General features: G+C 35.4%; 1 protein-coding gene across 1 annotated transcript; it reads right to left on the bottom strand.

Annotated features, from left to right (window-relative positions):
• Positions 1-1,348: 1,348 nt before the first annotated feature.
• Positions 1,349-3,979, bottom strand: LOC113766479. Its single transcript, XM_027310668.1, has 2 exons — positions 1,892-3,979; positions 1,349-1,774 (listed from the first exon to the last, which is right to left on the bottom strand). Exons 1-2 carry the CDS (start codon positions 3,977-3,979, stop codon positions 1,349-1,351), a joined length of 2,514 nt encoding a protein of 837 aa, XP_027166469.1.
• Between the last annotated feature and the right edge of the window lie 9,439 nt (positions 3,980-13,418).

Raw genomic sequence — 13,418 nt, 5'->3', positions numbered from 1 at the left:
GTATACTTTATTTTTTTTTAAAATCTAGTAAAATTAGACTCATCTATGTTGTTTAATTTGAGAATGTATGGATTTTGTTCAATTAGACTCATCTATACCTAGTGTTTTGTTTTTATAATGATTTGTTGGATTTATATGTGAATAATTATGTGTTGCAAACTATCAAGTAAGGCTAAATTTAATTAAAGTGATTAATTATAATTTAAAATTTAATGTATTAAATAGGATGTGGCCTTTAATATCTAGAGATTTAAGGGTAATTTCTATTTCTATGATGGGTTGAAATAGGAATCCAAAAGGTAACATAAAAGTTTATCTATAAATAAGGTTATGGTTTCCAAATCACACGTATTCTTATTGTAGTATTTTCTAGTACCACAAAATAGTTCTTTTCTGATATCCCATTGTTAGGAAAGACACCAAAGAGAAATTAAAGGGTTTTTTTTCAAGGGAATAACAATTACGTGTTGACCTGAAAGGTTATCCTAAAATCTTTAAGGATTCAAGTACTAGTTTATCAACATGAATTCAGGTATGCTTCCGCAATTTTGTTGTTAATTTATTTTTTAATAATCGCCTTAAAAATTTTGGATTTAATAGGTGATAATTTTTATCAAACGTTAATATAAATAACCACTAACAGTAAAACCCATATGTGTGTGTGCGCACATGTATTTGTATGCATGTATGTGTGTGTCTATATATATATATATTTGTGATCTATTTCTTACGGTTTTATTTCCACGTTCTTATTTCTGGTGAAAGTCATGTAAGCTTAAGGTCATAGCTTTGTTTTCTTTCGCCCAAATTCTGATCTAATTAAATTTGTAACTTGTAATATGATATACGGTCTTCATGTGCCACAAGTACATCGACAGGAGTTAATGTCATTGAGAGGATGGAGAATTCCAGAGAGAAACACGACTTGCTTTAGTGTGATACTGTATAATATTATGCTTGCGGCTTGGTTAGATCTAATGATGATAGTTCTGTTTATGATGCTATTAACTCGGGTCCCGCCTGTCCACAATGATGCAAAGAATTGAGTGGGTCGTGCTTAATTTCTTTGTTTTCATAGTTAGCGGTGGTTTTTTCTATTCTGCTAGTCACTCCTCTAGGCACGCATAGGCAAAACGATATACGAAATGTATCACAACTTAAGGAATATTGTGTAAGATTGACGTTTCTTGACGAACAACTGCTTGAAAAGTGGATTAAGAGATAGGAATAATTTGTTTATTATTTTGGAGAAAAAGAATCTCTCTATTCTATGAAACTTTTATGTACATATACAAGAGATTCAACATATGATGCTTGTTTTGCAAAATCCATGCTCCGGATGGCAATTTTAACCATCTGCCAGCAGCTGCATCACAGTTTCAACAAGTGAATGAATTGTTGTTCTATGCCGGCTCAGCCCCACAGTCCCAGAGAAAATATTGAAGCTCTCAATATCGGTAATAGTGTTCATCATGTGTTCCAGCTGCACTTCCATCTCTAAACTCTTGAAAATTTGGATGTTTGTTTTTTTATCTTTCATCATCCCCATTGCTAATTCTAAAACAAACCTCCTCATTCGTGGAAACTTGATGGAAGGATACCGATATTGCTTCAGAGTCTCCACAAGTTTATTAGCCACTTCAGCTTCTTGGATGCCTGCTTTCTGAAACACAATGCTTGATTCCCGTGATGTCATAAACTTGAAAATACGAGCCGCTAATCCAATCATTACTTCCTGCAACTTGGCTTCTTCTGTCATGATTGCCTGAAGGACCTGCATGGGGAAATGCGATGATTACTCAATGTTGTTTCCATTCATTACAACATAGACACAGCATATGACAAGAAAACGGAAAGAAAAGGCTCTTGCAATGTAGTTAGTACAATTTACCGTTGGTCCTGCAACAATAAGGTCCTTTAGTTGATCAAAGCTGTCTTCTCCGCCAAATGCACATAAGTTTCGTAGAATTCTGCCTGCATTAATTCGAAGTATTGGATCTTCTAACGCTTCAACAAGTTTTCCAGTCACATTTAATTTCAATATGCGCAAGCAATTACTTTTGCTTTCAAATGCCAGCATTGACAGTGCTGCTCCTGCTGCAATTTTTACATCCTTGTGCTTTTCATTTGTCACCTGCTTGAAGATGATGTTGAACAACTCCTTGAGGAGTCCACCTGTGCCTCCAATCCTCTCCGTTGCGTCCTCTTCCATTCCCAGATTTCTTAGAATGTCTATTCCCAACTTTTGCAGTGTTGGATGCTTCTCCCCATACCTCAATATGTCTCTGATATTGCTGATTGTGATAACTATCTCTGAAATTTCTCTCCTGAGCTGTTTGCCTGTGGCACCAGTAGTGCAGGACAACATCTTTACCACCTGCAGAGATCGTTTTACTGTTAAAATCTGTGAGGTTGTTGCTGCCTCATGTGTCAGAAGCCTATCTCCTGCATGTGTGCAATCTATGATTTTCGGCAGGAGGCCTCTTGTATTCCCTATCTTCCCACAATTGTCATGGTCGCGAGCAAGCTTCTTCAAAATTGTGAGTCCCAGGTTGTTAAATGTCCAGAAACTATAACGTTCATCATCGAAGATGATTCTCTTTTCTGGTATTTCATCAGCTGCATCAGCAAAGCTCCTGCTGATGTGGAGCAAGGATGATATTGATTCCATTGCACCTGGTATACCAGCTACCCGAAGAGAATTCCTCTTTTTACCAGCAAGATGTGCTACAATTTGTGCTGCTGATTTTCTGATCTCTTCTTCTCGAGGATCTTTCCAGTTCAACATTTCTACTAACCGTTCCATTACCAGTAAGTTTACTCCAATCTTTTGAAGGGTATCATCAGAAAAGCGCTTGCTTTTTGAAAATGTTTCTAGAATTTGAGCCCCCATGAGCTGTTCATGGGGGGAGTTTGAGGCCAAGAGATCCATTGCAAATGAAACCATATCCATTTTCAGGCCATCAAAAATGCTTCCATAAACACAGTTTGAATATGCATCATAGAAAAACCTTCTAATTGCAAATATACCTGATGGCCCCAACTCACACTCCTTGTTCACCTCATCAAATATTTTGTGAAAGATAACATTCCACTCCAAATAGGCTTTCTCCAGGAGAAACAACAATGCTTCTGCCAAAGCTAATGAATAGAATATAATCAAAGCTGCACTCGTGTTCCTCCCTTCTTTATCTCCTTTGTTCACATCGCCAAAGTTTCGCTTGATAAGCTTCATCAGGGAGAGTACCACACAAGCAGTAGCAGAGACAAGTTGCAGCCAATACAACACTTTACTGATATGTCTTGATATGAACACCCATGGAGCATATGGAATGAGAGGAACCTCTGAGCTATCCCATGTTTGAGTTGGCATCTTCTTGTGATGCAAGTTTTTTCGGCTTGACTGATGGATGCTTTCTGTAGTAGTTTCCCTGCTCCGATTTCCAACAGCAGCAATAGGCCTAAAAATTTCCCTGACAGTTTTGATGAGAAATCGTGAGCTTGATCTCATTGTGTGGAAGCTACTATTTCCAACATCAGCAAGGGGCCGTGTAGCTCGGTGTTGCCATTCAAGCTCATGACTCCTGCTAAATATCCTTGTCCCCTCAATTACCAGAATAATGGTTATGAACCAAAAATCTGTTTTGTCCAAATCGATGGCAAAACCACCAAGAAGAACAACTGTAGCCCATATGAAACCAAGAGTTCCCAATTTAGTTGCCGCTTTTTCCAACACAGCAAGCCTCAGAGCAAAAGCGGTCAACTTCTTTTCTGGTGCATGGATTGGTTGTGGCAGCCTTGGTGGAGACACTGAACTGCCTTTGCTATTAGTGTTCGTTGTCTCAATAGGGCTTTGAGGTTTTAAGATTGTTGCTGGACTTGGACCTGAACTGCCTGCTTTGCTACTCCTTGCTTTGAGCTCAGATATCTGCAGATGGATGCTTCCTTCACTACCCATTGACGTTGCAGGATTCACCATTGACTTCTATTAATTAAGCATTTACAAAAGTAAAGCGAATTCTTCTTATTCGATCAATTTGGTGTGTTTGGAGGTTGAATTGAAAATGGAAGTGGGATCTGTAGGATGGAGTTTAAGAATGTGAAGTTCTTGATTCTTGATCCTGATGGCTGTGAAGACGAGAGCTTTTGAACTGGTGTTTATATAACAATCGAAGGGAAATGAACTTGGGCTTCAAGTATTAAGCGGGTGAAATTTGGAGGAAAAAGAAAGGAAGTTGCTTTTCCTTCCGCCAAATCTCTTTTTCTAGGTATTTATTAAGTAGTTTGCTTTTGTTTTTGGATTTAACTTTCTTTCAGCCTTGCTACAGATTGTCTTTGCTAGGCAAGTCTCTTTCTATACCTTAGTTTTGCTGAGCTGCTTCCATTTATGAAGTTTCTTGATTGGTTGGTCAATCTTTTAAGAATCAAAAGCCTCCTTTATTTTAACTAAAAAAAGGGAACGAAGGTAAATAAAGCCGCCATTAATATCCATTCCATTAACCTAAAAAAAAAAAAAAATTCCATACGTAAACTATAGTGAAATTTATATAGAGAACGTCTAGCTTTACAAAAAAATTTCTTAGAGATCATAATCCCGTGATCAATTTTTAGCAAAAATTCAGAGCTTGAATTTTACTATTTTGATTAGTACGTTTCTATTGCTTAAGCCTTGATCAACTTTGACGTGGGTGTGATGTGCAAGTCTGATGATGAAATTGTAAAAGCAGGGATAATGGTCAAGTTCAATTAAATTGCTTTTAACAAATTTTAGGCTGTCATGTTTATTAGTTGGAAGCATTGGCCTTCACAAAAATATATCTTTGTAAGTAATACAAAGCACATTCCACGCATTATCTAATCTCTAGTGTAAAGACTTGAATCCATGAATTGTATCAGAATGACATTTTTTCAAGGAACAAGTAGGAACAATATGACAAGAATGTAATTGGTTAGGAACATTTGATTCTTATCAATCACGTCCACCTATAATGCTAGTAGAGAAATTATCTAATTTTAAATTTTTTTTTGCTAACAGCGAGAATGTGAGAATTAAGAAGCGGGAAAGGAAAAGATGGATTTGAAATCAAAATCTCTAAATCTTGGAGTTTCAATGAGAAATTACCTAGTTGATGATTGACAACTTAGTTCATTACGTTATATATTGACCAAATCAAACTCTCCACCTGACGAAGCTGGCCCTATTCTATGGATAATGAGACCCTGACTCTTACTAATTAATCTTGCCACCTGGTGCTGATGATATGTCTTGATTGAAGTTGAAGGAATTGAATTGATCTTCACTAATCCTATGGCTATGGGCTCTAGTTTTTCTTCTTCTCCTTGTTTTAGGAGTCAATGGACTCAAGACAAAATATGACTACACACATGGAAGAAATTGTCTAGATCGTGCAATAGTGGCAATTTTAGGCAGCTGTGACTGGCAGGATTGGTTTATGACAAAGATTAATGTTGAGTCAAGTAAACAAAATACAGACAATAGAACTGGGAGTTTAGCATTGAATGGAATTTTGATCAGCACATATTTTGTTTATCTTAATAGTCTTGTATAGACTTTGAGACTTAGATTGCAATTGATCTATAATTAGACACTTTATTTTTTTTATAGTCCAGTTGTTGCTGCTATGGACCATTCTCTGCTTATTCAATAAAAGTTAGTTTTTGCCTTAAAAAAACACACACACACAAATATATGTTTCATTCTACTTAATTAAGGAATTTGATGAAGGATTTGAAATCTACCCTAATCGCTATAGTCGTTTAGGTTATTTAATAAGCATTTGAATTTATAATTTATCAATTAATCGAAATACATTTTAAACACTATTATAATTCGTGATTCACAAATTCAAATACTTCTTAAATAATCTAAACAATTAGAATGATTTGAAAGGATTTCAAATTTTTCGTCAAATCCCTCAATCCAAACCGAGCCTATAATTTCAATGTAGGAATAATCGGTTCCCTGACAAAACTCAGACGTTGAAGCAGTATGCTTTTGTACAATTAAGCTTGTAAGACAACATATTCTTCTTTCCCAAACTAATGAAGCCTTAACCTCAAGAAAGCTGTTTTTTCTGTTATATATAAAAATACAATGAGTTTGCTTATTGAGATAAGAATTTACATGCTGCATCCGAGAAATGGGTTTTGTCATGACATGTAAGCAAGGAATAAATGATCTGTCATTGAAAAGTATTAGGTTCCATATAAAGATTTCTCATTGACTTGATATAAACTGTCTTCTCCCATTCTTGAACAAGTGAAATTGAATTTCAAACTGAACCTCGGATGATCTGCCCGTAATTAGCTTGAACAAATTTAAGAAGAAATGTTGTATTTGTACGAAACCCTTTTGTGTAGCTGGGATTACTTTAGAGTGAAGAAAATTGATACAGGTTTTTGATAGCTTGTACTTTATGCTTGTGCATCACAACATTATCCTAATTCCCTTCCATTATTTCTACTTTATTGATGTCCCAAAATAAATGTTACTATTTCAAATTTAATACAAGCTTTCCGATCTTATCATTTTAAAGAGCAACTTTTAAAATTTCAATGCACATTTAAAAAGAAAATCTTTTGAGTTCAAAGGGTATATATGTGAATTCATCAATGCCTCCTCATCTAAATATAATTATTTCTATGCCTCCATAAAAGTTGGATTCATCAAAAACGACTGTTATATTGAGACAGAGGGAGTATACTAATATGAGGGATAATTTCATTCTATATTTTTGTTAAATTTTGGAGATGTTCTTAGGGAGAAATTAACATTTTTATTTTGAGTATTGACCAATCCCCAATCTTTCAAAGAACAATTGGCTGCGAAAGGGATGTAACACGCAGCGACACTCTGTTTGGCATTTCTAGAGGAAATTTGATGAGCATTCATGACCATAGATCAAAGACCCTACATTACCAGAGAAGATTTAGTTGGCATTCATGAATCTAATTATCTAATCAAAGCCCACATGGAGGTCTCTGATTGTCACTTTGACTTTAATTTTTTGTTTATTCAAACTAAAAAAAAAATAAAAGATTGACAATTAAGTTGCATTATTTAACAAATAAGATTGCTTGCATCCGAAAGTCACTCTATATAAGAAGGAATTCGTAGGCGAGATGATGTTTGAGACAAAGTTCAAGATTTTCTTGATTTAGTATCTCTAAGACGCGAAAAGATTGATTAGCTACAATTCGCAAAGTCTTCGGTTTTCCCTAATAAACTTGATCCAAAGTCTTCCAACACGTTATTGATTTACTCTGAAGCAGCGGCAGAAATTCTGCACATTTTCGACGTTAATCCACACTGACCAAACAGTCACGCAACGTCATAAAACCAAAAAAATTCCACCCAGTTTTGAGATCTAATTATATTACAACATCTTTTGTCGTTTAGATTGTATGTCGCTTAGTTTACTATAAAACTCTCCTAAGTATACATGCTGACACAATAAATTTTTTTTTTTCTGGCAGTATTTTGCCAGTTACCCTTTTTCTTTGTTATAGTTCAAGAAACCAGCACTAGGTCTGAAGGTGATCCGTGTTTCACCGAAGGAAGAGCATAAGTAGCTTTCAAATATGGTAATCACTGGTTAAACATCCAATTCAACAAACAGATTTTACTTCACTTCGTCGTAAAAGCAAAAAATTTTCTTTAAATGAGTTCAGAAAATAACCAGCAACCATCCACCTTTCTTGTGTTCAGTGGCGTGGCACCGGGGGAAAAAATTACAGCAGTCACCAATCAACAACAGTCAGAATAGACATTAAACAGTAATCTGTTGATCACCACCCATAAGCAGGTGCCATTTCTTGCTTACAAGAACATATAACTGTAAGAAAGCATTGGTTGATGAATATATGAGACTTGTATTCATATCAGCAGGAAGAGAAAAAGTGAAAGAACAACTCGATTAACACACACTTAAATTCATCAAGGTTCCCACTTAAAAGTTCAGTAACTTAGAAAATTTTCCTAAATCAGGGTCTCAAAACGTATGCTGAAACGTAAATGACCACACAAAATACTTAAAAAATTTTTCCTTGTAATATTATTTCCCTTCATTTCATAGGACGAGAAAGAGATAAAATGAAACAAAAATTCTATTCACAAAATTCATCAAGGCTTCCACTTAAAGTCTCAAAATATATGCCAAAATGTAAATGACCACACAAAATACCTATGAGAGAAAAATCAGAGAATCCGGCTCAATGTATTAGTTTAGCAATATAAGATGATATACAACTTTGCTTTAGAGGTACTAGTAAAATGAACAAAAAGAAGACCTTAGTGAAACAAAATCTTATCATTATTCGACGCGAGATATATAAATCAGTAAAACAACAATGAGACAAGTTAGCTACTGTTTCTGAATACTAAAGATGAGCTACCGACATCTTTAAAGCATAGACATCATAACTGCTTCCAACATGATAGGTGCCACAAACTCTCCAGTTAAGGGCAGGGCGTTTCATAGGCGAAACGCATACTTTTGACTACAACATATGAGACTTAAATAAGTCAAGTAGAAAAAATTTTAATGCGGGCAATAGAGGTGCATTTGGAAAAAACATGGGACCAAAGATGAAGAATGTAGTCAAATCCAAGGTTTGTAAAATCGGAATCCTACACAGGATCGAATTTAATTTCACATAATCGGATCGTAAGATCTACCAAAAACTCCCAAATTAACTAAATTAATTAATTTAAAGTTCATATACAGTTTTGTACACTTAAAAAATCAAATAAATAAATTATTTATTAACATATAGTATTTTTTGCCTATAGTTTGACAAGAAATAAAACAACGGATCCCAAAACGAAGAGAAAAGGTTCAGGCATCTTGTCTAATTAGAAATAAGAATACAACTCATCTTAACGGTTGATAGTAAAAACATTTAGTACACATATATATCTAATAGGTATAATTAAAAGCAACAATCAAATTAAGGGTTATGGGTAATCGCAGTTGTTTGCGTTGAGTGACTTCTTTTGCCGAAAATTCCTTGAGCTTTAAAAAACCAAAGACAATAGAGTATTAGAGATGGGAGATTGGCAAAATTTTGTGAAATTTTATTGAAATCTAGATGGGGAAAAAGTTTGGAATGGAGATTGGGAAGCACCAAAGAAGCTTTATATCTCTTCGTCCTTTGTGACTTTGTCTCTATTTGTTGTATTTATTTGTTCTTGAATCCTTTTTTGTTGTACCTTTTGTTTTTTAGACAAAAATTGTTGCAAAATTATAATTAAATGATCTAATTCTTTAATAAGTTATAAACCTAATCAAAATGTTTCCATTTAGTTTCAAAATTTAGCACCACATTTACAAAATTCTCAAAATTCGTAGGATCACAATGGGATCGTAGGATCATACGATCCCACGATCCCACGAACGATTCTAATGATCCTATACATATTAAGGCAATTTTTGATTCTATGCACGATCCGGATCGATTTTGCTGATCCGGATCGCGATTTTGACAACCATGGTCAAACCCATGGCCATCAAAATGACCCAAACAAAAAGAATAATCATCAAGGACAGGACTGTCGGAAAAAGAAAAAGGTTAAATAAAATAGATTATCAGCATATCAATGACAACCAGATGCTTGCAGTGCCTTTAGTTTAGTTCCTACATAGTTACAAATAGAAGGATATTCCACCCTCAATAACTCTAAGTCAAAACTAACGGAATTTCTGATGTAACAAAAGCAAGATTAACTAGCTGATTCGGTTATATTTTCATTTTTTTCCCCACTTCTCATTTTGGCCAAGCAGGATTCAGGAGATGAATGATCCAAATGTAGATACTTATCATTGTTTCCGTATTCTTTCTCTTTAGGAATACATGCACATCAGCACATCTACAAGATCAAACTCCAAAAACCATTAGGCTTTGAAATTGATTGTATGTTCACTTGCGAAGTATACAAGCTCCAAAAATGATGACAAGATTCCATTGATAGTAGTCATAATATCCCTTCACTTGCAAAGGAAGTCTTGACATAGGGATCCCAGAATTTCTGTCTGTATTTGGCTTCTCAACTTCTTTTATGCAGCATTTTGAGAGATCATTTGCAACTTGTGCTGCATTCTTTGTTGAAAATTAAAGTATGAACAAATTTCTTTTTTGCAAAGGAAGTCTTGTGCTGCATTTTTCCCCCTGAAGATGTCCTTCTTTATGCTTCGTTTGCTGTCTAATCGCCTTCCCTTGGATGACGTGTTGACGAAACATGGGTTTCACCTTCCATCCAAGTGTTCATGTTGTCGGGTATCGAACATTGAATCCCTTCAACACTTGTTCTTGGAGGGGGATCTTGCAACTGCGGTGTGGCAGTTTTTTGGCTCGATATGTGGTTTGTCTTTGCATGCCAGCCATGTCCGGGTGTGTTTGAGTGGTTGGTGGCTTAAGCCGGTGAAGTCGGAGAGGCTTAGGTTTGTGTTTCAGATTTTATCTAGTCTCATCTGTTGGAATATTTGGAAGGCTAGGAACACAGCGGTGTTCTAGGGGGCTGTGCAATGTCCTACTCAGGTATGTCAGACCATCTTTCGGGAGTTTAAGGATGGTTTTTGGCTCAAATTTGGGGAGATACATTGGGCAGTTGATTGGCCTACGTTCTTGGAATTGGTGGAATGTCGGCCGATGCGTTTCTCATGCGTCAGATTTGGTGGTTCACTTTGTGGCCTGATGGGGTCAAGCTCAATATTGATGGGTGCTCAAAAGGTAACCCAGGGGTGAGTGGAGGAGGGGGGATCCTTAGGAACTCTGCGGGCTATATGGTGTTGGCATCCTCGAGTTATTTTGAGAGCTGTACTAGCTTGCAAGCGGAAGCCAAAGCATTATTAATCGGGCTGTAGTTACGTGCGCAACGGGGTTTCCTTGGTAGTTTGGTGGTGGAGACAGATTCTTTGGTGTTACATCGTACTATCCTAAAGTGTCACCAGTGTCCATGGTCCATCAGTGTGGAGGTGGTGAAGGCTAAGCTACTGGCTGGAGGGGGCTGTAAAATCACACACTATTACAGGGAAGCAAACAAGGTCGCCGACGCGTTGGCAAATGCTGGTTCTGCACATCCTCTGCATGGGGTTTGTGTATATGAAAATATTGCGGAATTGCTCAAAATGGCTAGGGGTGAATACCGTTTGGATAAGCTTAGGTTTCCTTCCTTTCGCAGGTTTAGGGTCACAGGTGTTCTTCCCAACATGTAATACATCACACGCTTGTACTACTTTTTCTGTCTAATAAAAATTGATTTTAAGTTAAAAAAAAAAAGATGTAGGGCAATCAAAGAAGTAACGTGAAGGAACTATTCAGTGAGGGGTCAAGTGGAGTTTTAAAGACTCTATGGACTAAAGGATTGCAAGTATACACTTTTAAAACCTCAGGGAGGCAAAGAGATTCACATAATAGTTCAAGGTCTAAAAATATCAAAATCTATAATTCACAAAGCCATGCAAAATTTTTCCCTAGAGGGAATGGGAAAGAAATGAAAAGGAGGGAAAAACTACATAAATATCACTTACCAAGAGTTCGTGTTTATGAGTTTGGATAACTTCTAAATCTAACTTTTAAGGAAAAAGTAAAATTTATTGGCACTTTATTTCACAAGTTGTGTGTTTTTCCTAATCCATTCCATACTTGTTTAATTTCTAGTCTATGCCGTTCACCTATTTCATTTCATAAACATTTAGAACACACATTATTTTAATAAGTACATGCTTACTTTATGATTTAGCGAAGAAACTGAAAATTGCAGTAGTAAGAGCTGGAAACAAGTCATCCTTGCAGTTATTTGTTCATAAGAAAAGATCCGTTATATATTTTTATTCTCCCACATTTTAAAGTCAGCAAACCAAGGAAACTTTTTGAAAACGACAAGCAAGCAGCATGCCAAAGCAAATGATAATTCAAATAGCAGTGCAAGTAGCCCACTGTACGAATTGTCAGTTCACATTGACAAGTTGCAATTTTAAAAAGTTATCGAGAGAATCCAATGAATGGGGACCGCAATCACTCTTCGGAAAAACTTTTAAAATGTTGTACTACTTGTATTAAAAAAACGATTAAAAAATTTTGCAGTGTAAAGTATAAATTTTAGGATGCTTATAGCCATTCTAATAATGAAGGAATTTTTCTTTTTGCTTTTTTCTCTACGCCCTTGATTAATATGAAGTTGATTCAAAGGAAGGATTGAGTTGATTGATAAGATATAAGGGATTGTAAATTGGAGATTTTGAATTCAAAACCTTTCATTTATACAAAAAAAATGTCAACCTAATTCTGATGTTGAGTTACAAAATAATCAGCTAGTTATTTACTGATTCGTAAATATGCATACTACAATTTGACACATACATTCTGTTTTGATATACATCACACATCAATTTAATTGTTGTTAGTAGATTAGAACACAAACAAGTTTGGTTAAAATTTCAGCACAAACAACTTTAGTTAGGAACCATGTCTCCACTCGCATGTTTCACCCTTGCCTAGGCCAGGTAGACTTTAAGCATTTCAATTGGTAGATGATACGAGCACCAAAATGATGCATCCAAAATAATTCCCATGTATATAATATATATTATATACATAATTATATATGTATATAATTATTTTTTAATTTTTTTAATGGGTGGTTGGACAGGCCCCATTTCCAAATGGAATCAGATTTGGGTTTTATCCAAAACCCTCCAAGTTACTAGGGAATTGATGAATTCTAACTTTTTAGATATGATTTCAAAATCCTGATTTCGATAGAGTAATCCAAATAATAATTATGAGATTTATTCCAATTTTCTATTCTGAAATCCAAACGCCACTTAAATGTACCAACTGCATAGATTTCAGTCAAGGAGTGTATATGACAAAAAAAATAAGTCAAAACAGGAATAATTCATCACGTGACCCAATTTTGTCGGCAATAATCTTCTTAGTATTTTCAGTAATAAGCGCTTTTGAAGTCAGAGTAACCAATAATCTTCCAAAATTTGAAAGGTGAACTCTATTTCGTTATCTGAAAACTAGAATAAAATTTGGGTCGACTTTTTGGACAGTAAGTAGAAATGGATTACTTAAGCTTGGTTTAAGGGCTTTAAACTTTTTAGTATGTGTAGCAAGCCGCATTTACAATGCTGCAAAACTTGGAATTACACTGGAAAGATTTCTTCATAATCGTGGAGAAAAAAGCACAATGTCAAAATTGGAAAATCCTTAAGCATACAAGTATGAGCACAAGGTACCACTCTATTTGGGATATGGATTGCAATCTACAACTTGTTTGTGTATGAAAAATCATGAAAATCACCAACGTTAAACTTTTGTGGTAAACAACAACCCAATGCTTCACGCATTTATTCATTTCCAACGACAAACTAAAGCAAAAACAAGCTAAT

The sequence above is a fragment of the Coffea eugenioides genome, chromosome 3 (genome assembly GCF_003713205.1).
Source record: "Coffea eugenioides isolate CCC68of chromosome 3, Ceug_1.0, whole genome shotgun sequence".
Lineage (NCBI taxonomy): Eukaryota > Viridiplantae > Streptophyta > Magnoliopsida > Gentianales > Rubiaceae > Coffea > Coffea eugenioides.
This window is presented reverse-complemented; position numbering and strand designations above follow the sequence as displayed.

What these genes read in the sequence shown, in the direction of transcription:
- LOC113766479 (XM_027310668.1), bottom strand. Translation starts at nt 3,979, where the DNA reads ATGGTGAATCCTGCAACGTCAATGGGTAGTGAAGGAAGCATCCATCTG. An exon ending in TTATTGTTGCAGGACCAACG is followed by an intron (nt 1,775 to 1,891) that starts GTAAATTGTACT and finishes TTCCCCATGCAG; the next exon opens with GTCCTTCAGGCAATCATGAC.